At 33.1% G+C, this 4550-nt stretch overlaps 2 protein-coding genes and 1 long non-coding RNA gene across 3 annotated transcripts in view; all 3 read left to right on the top strand.

Annotated features, from left to right (window-relative positions):
- LOC109583979 (adhesion G-protein coupled receptor G2-like) overlaps positions 1-1057 on the top strand; it is a 13529-nt gene extending 12472 nt beyond the window's left edge. The window contains exons 5-7 of the mRNA XM_019999527.1: positions 7-48; positions 95-179; positions 225-1057. Of these exons, the coding sequence (XP_019855086.1) occupies positions 7-48; positions 95-179; positions 225-969 (872 nt within the window). The 3' untranslated portion in view covers positions 970-1057. The remainder of the gene's footprint in view (positions 1-6; positions 49-94; positions 180-224) is intronic.
- A 1608-nt stretch (positions 1058-2665) lies between these two features.
- Positions 2666-3120, top strand: LOC109583991 (uncharacterized). Its single transcript, XR_002185801.1, has 3 exons — positions 2666-2784; positions 2840-2977; positions 3022-3120. It is a non-coding gene; the product is annotated as an uncharacterized LOC109583991 (long non-coding RNA).
- Positions 3121-3485: 365 nt separating this feature from the next.
- LOC109583989 (uncharacterized) lies at positions 3486-4545 on the top strand. Its single transcript, XM_019999545.1, has 6 exons — positions 3486-3520; positions 3569-3754; positions 3806-4017; positions 4063-4251; positions 4309-4385; positions 4434-4545. The coding sequence occupies exons 1-6, from the start codon at positions 3511-3513 to the stop codon at positions 4543-4545; spliced, it is 786 nt and encodes a 261-aa protein (XP_019855104.1). The 5' UTR covers positions 3486-3510.
- The last annotated feature ends 5 nt before the right edge of the window (positions 4546-4550 follow it).

Below are 4550 nucleotides of genomic sequence, written 5' to 3'. Positions count from 1 at the left end.
TCAACATAACATGGAAATATATTCTGATTGTCTCTCTTGCATGCTGGGGTAAAATGATTAAATATTTAAATGATAATTTCTATATTCTGTATAGGTGTTCCTTTACTGCCTGTAGCAATAGCACTATCAGTAGATGTGGATCATTATATTACATCTTATGAAAACACTGAAGAAGGATTGTAAGTTAATAATGATGCATTCATGTAAATGTATCTTCTTCATAGTTGTTTCATTGGACAGCTAAGTGGGTTCTTAACAGCTTTCTTAGTTCCTGTTATGCTTATTCTCATATTCAATTTGGTAATTTACATTCTTATTCTTCGTGTTCTTATCTTGCATGCTGTGAGAAAAAACAAGCGGCTACAAAAATCATCAATGACTCCATCAGAAGCAGTCAAAATGATACTGTCTTTCACTGGTATAATGTTCCTCCTTGGTTTGACATGGATCTTTAGTATCTTCACTTTTATTTCTGAGCCTGGAGTTTCTTATGCCCTTCAGTTCTTATTTGCTTTCTTCAATGCTTTCCAAGGATTCTTTATATTCATATTTTTTGTTGTACTGAGCAGTGATGCAAGAGCAGCATGGAAATCCCTATTGTGTCCATGTCTTGTGAAAGAAGGGCAAAAGACATCAAAATATTATCTTTCTTCTTCAAATAACAAGAAGAGGTTGTCCAATGACACTAGCTCTAACACTTATTCTTCAAGCACCTTTGATTCAAAAGAAATAACTTTAAATGAAAAATCTGTTCCAGCCAAGTTGTCAGAAGCTGATAATAAAAATGCCCTTCCTCCTCTGGTTGAAGAGGAGGATGGCCTATCTGATCGTGATAGTCAAAAGAAAAGTGGTGACTTGGATTTGGTTCAACTCAAAGGAGCTCATGTCAAACATCATTCAACTTGTAAGAACACTCATGTTGATTCTTATGACAATGATGAAAAAGATGCTCATAAGAACAAATTTTAACTGTATTTTGTGTGTTTTGGTTCTGAGTATTGCTCTATTTTTACTTTTAAAGTAATACTATTAATTGCTGATGTAGAATAGATCTAAATCTCCTTCCTACAATACTAAAAATTAAAAGTGATATGATCTTATTTTAAAAAGTAATTGTATAAATTATTCATAAATGCCAACAGCATCCTGGTAGTAGCTTGATGGAACAGCTTAAAGTTGCTCCAAAGGACCATAGTACAGTGTGTATTTGTGTATTTGTACTGCGATCAAAATTTGTATGATACAGTATAAAATAATTACTCCAATGTAAATCGAGTTATAATTATTTTTACTGTTAGAAACAGAATCTTAACGATCAAGTGATTGAGTTCAAATCAATAGACAGAATGGATCACCTGCTAGTAGTCTGTTATATTAATTTCCTGTTGTACTGAAGCCACTCATGTACACTTGTATATATTTGACTACCAGCTACACAGCTATTAGTTGTTCTCTCTTTCTTTCTCTCTGGTGGGTCAAAAATGTATTCATTCTCAAAAGTTATAGGAGCAATAGCTTTGTTCCTGTGTCTCTTATCTGTTGCAGCATCACGTGAGTTGATTGTTAAATTCTATGTATTTAATCACCCCTTGTTGTTACTTTTCTTATTATTATTGTTATTGTAATCTTATCCTGATTCTTTTGTATTAATATAATAATATTAACATATGCTATGTATCTATATAGTCAATGTACTTTGTTTTTGAAAACAGCAGAGTCATACCACCTATACATATGGTAGATCTTTACTAAACAATATCTACTCAGTTTTATGATTAAACAGTTTATAATATCATGCATTATAGCTTACCTAATTATAAATTATGATGCATGCTTCATTGCTTTTACAAGGTCATTTAGGACATGATAGTGTAAACTGTAAATTGAATGTATTTGGTAATTATGCTTAATTATATAATTTTACAAGTGTAGTCCAAATAACTGCTTTTACATTTGTTCAAAAACATTAGCTAATCACTACAAGTAGGAAAACTTAATTGGTTTATAATATGCATAATCTCAACTTATAGCGTAATATGCTACGTGCTTGTATGCAGTACCATTCATTCTTTTAGCATAAATACTAAATAGATAAGGTTTCATAGACTGGTTTACCTTGCTGTCAAAGTATGTCTATCTACATCAGCTACATGCACATTGTATATACTTGCAGCTACATCAAAAGTTGTATACATATAAATATGACAATATACAACCTGCAATAAAGAGAGGAAAACTTTCTTTAGTCTTCAGAGCATGATGCATGCGGCTGTAAGCATAGGCTATGCACTCTCAGTTTATAGCAGTATATGAAACCTTTGCCCCTCAATATCCGCCCTTGGCTTCATTTCAGGCAGATATCTTGAGGCTAGGGTCTCATATTACTGATATAGACCTCAAAAGCATACTATATATATTATATATGATCTGCAATTACATGTACTTTGCGTTCTATTTTTTAGCATTCACACTTTATATTCAAGGCCCAAATAAAAGTTTGATTGGTGATTCTTACACAATAAATGAAGGATATCCTTTTAAATTGTCATGTCATGTCTACCAACATAGTGGAATTATACCAAGGTGGCTTGACTCTAATGGAAATCAGGGTATGTGCATTAACATATAGCATATCATCTGTCAATACATTTTACTTTATAGTTCAGAGTGTGTCTGAGTTCTTCAACTCTAGTTTCACACCCACTGGCAATGATGGTAGAGTAAGGCTTAATGAAGGACTCTCACTTAGTGATTTCAGGGGACTATACAGTGTTTTGCATACAAGTGACAGTAATGAGAGTACAGGCAGCCCAACGATTGATGGATTTTACTTTTATAGGTTATTTGATAAGTTTTGATGATACTACTACTAGAAAAGGGGGAAATGGTGTTTTTCTCCTTCCTGACTTGAGAATTGCTGATACATATACATGTGTAGCTGGAAATCAATCTCAATCTGTTTCAGTTGTTCTCAGAAGTATAGATATAAAAATTTTGTGACCTTTTAACTTTAAGTTACAGGGCCCAGTGGAATGTTCTCTCAATTCTTTGTCAGATTCACTGGCTCTGTTTTAGATCCTAATGTAGACAGTGTGGATTATGAAATTGGATACATTGAAGCAGCTGTACGTATGGCATCTATTGTTTTGGTATTAGATTTTGTTATATTGGTAAATTGTTATAAAATCTTGATGTTAAATAGAGTCTTTATTAATAAAATAATTTCAATTTTTGCCTTTAATTAGATATTTTCTGAATTAGTTGTTAATAGACTAAATTACTCAAGTGATCCGATTCGAACAATATCCTGTGTTTTGGTTCCACAGTAAGTTATCAATCAATGCAATGATAATTTTTACATGTTGCAGTATTGAGACACCTAGTGATGCTAGCCAAAATCGTATAGAGTGTGATATAAGACAGTATCCATCAAACAGTTCATTTGTGGGGGATGTTGAAAACAGACTATCTAGTTTGAACAGAAAGTTTTCATATTTTTTCCAGCAAATAATGACATCAGGTAAAGACTATTAACTGAATGAGGAGTGCTAGTGTTGTTATTTTCTAGTCACTGGGTTTTGTAATCAAAGTCAAACTGAGTCACTGGATTTTGGTGCTCATACATGGCCAGAGTCAGTTGGTAATACTATACTTACAATGCCTTGTGGTAACCGTCCACTGATGAATGTCACTCGAATGTGTCAGACTAATGGAGTTGGCTGGGGAAATCCTGATTATAGTCAATGTGAAACTAGTAAGTATAAATGAGATATTGACTTGGTGGTTTATTATTGGTATATCACAGGTACTTGTGAAAATGACACTATTGTAACAAATCGTGGTACATTTCAATGGCCAATAACACCTGTTGAATCATTAGCTGACCTTCCTTGTCCTCATGGTCCTAATGGAGCTAGAGCTATTAGACAGTGTAGAAGGAATGGTGTATGGGACACTCATGATATATCAAACTGTACTGATCCTAGGATTACTGCTGCATTTGCCAGCATAGCTGATGTAAGTGTATACCAATTGAAGTATTTTAATTTGTATTGTTAATAGACTAATGTAACTGTTGAGAATGTTGTAGAAGTTGCTCAAAATCTCTCAGAAGTAGTGATGTTAGCAAGTCAGCCTGGTGATCAAAATGAAATTAATCTACGCAATGTATCATCACTCCTTATTCAAACTGCTAATTTATTCTCTAGTCCTGATATAATCATAATGTTATCTACTGAAGAGGTTTCTATGGTATGAATTAAACTATTTGTCAAAGTTGATTTATTACTTAATCATCATGCTTTATAGACAACAGAGAGCACTATTGAAATACTTAATAGCATACAAGAATGGCCACCACAAGTAATAGCTGCACAATCAAATAAGTATGGAGTATTATAATCTGTAAACTGATCAATTCATTGTATTTTCAGTATTGTCCAGTCATTTGAAAGGATAGTGGGTGCATTGATAAGTCAAGAGAACTTTACTAACTTGACAATCATTGAAACTGGCATTGCATTCCAGGGACTAAGAGTAAGCTAGATGAG

The sequence above is a fragment of the Amphimedon queenslandica genome, unplaced genomic scaffold (assembly GCF_000090795.2).
Source record: "Amphimedon queenslandica unplaced genomic scaffold, v1.1 AMPQUscaffold_13258, whole genome shotgun sequence".
Taxonomy (NCBI): domain Eukaryota; kingdom Metazoa; phylum Porifera; class Demospongiae; order Haplosclerida; family Niphatidae; genus Amphimedon; species Amphimedon queenslandica.
The sequence above is the reverse complement of the archived record's forward strand: the minus strand, read 5'-3'. Positions and strand labels throughout refer to the sequence as shown.

Excerpts from the sequence above, each read along its gene's own strand:
- LOC109583989 (XM_019999545.1), top strand. Across the intron at positions 3,755-3,805 it reads TTATAGTCAATGTGAAACTA|GTACTTGTGAAAATGACACT; the intron begins GTAAGTATAAAT and ends GGTATATCACAG. Across the intron at positions 4,018-4,062 it reads CATTTGCCAGCATAGCTGAT|ACTAATGTAACTGTTGAGAA; the intron begins GTAAGTGTATAC and ends TATTGTTAATAG.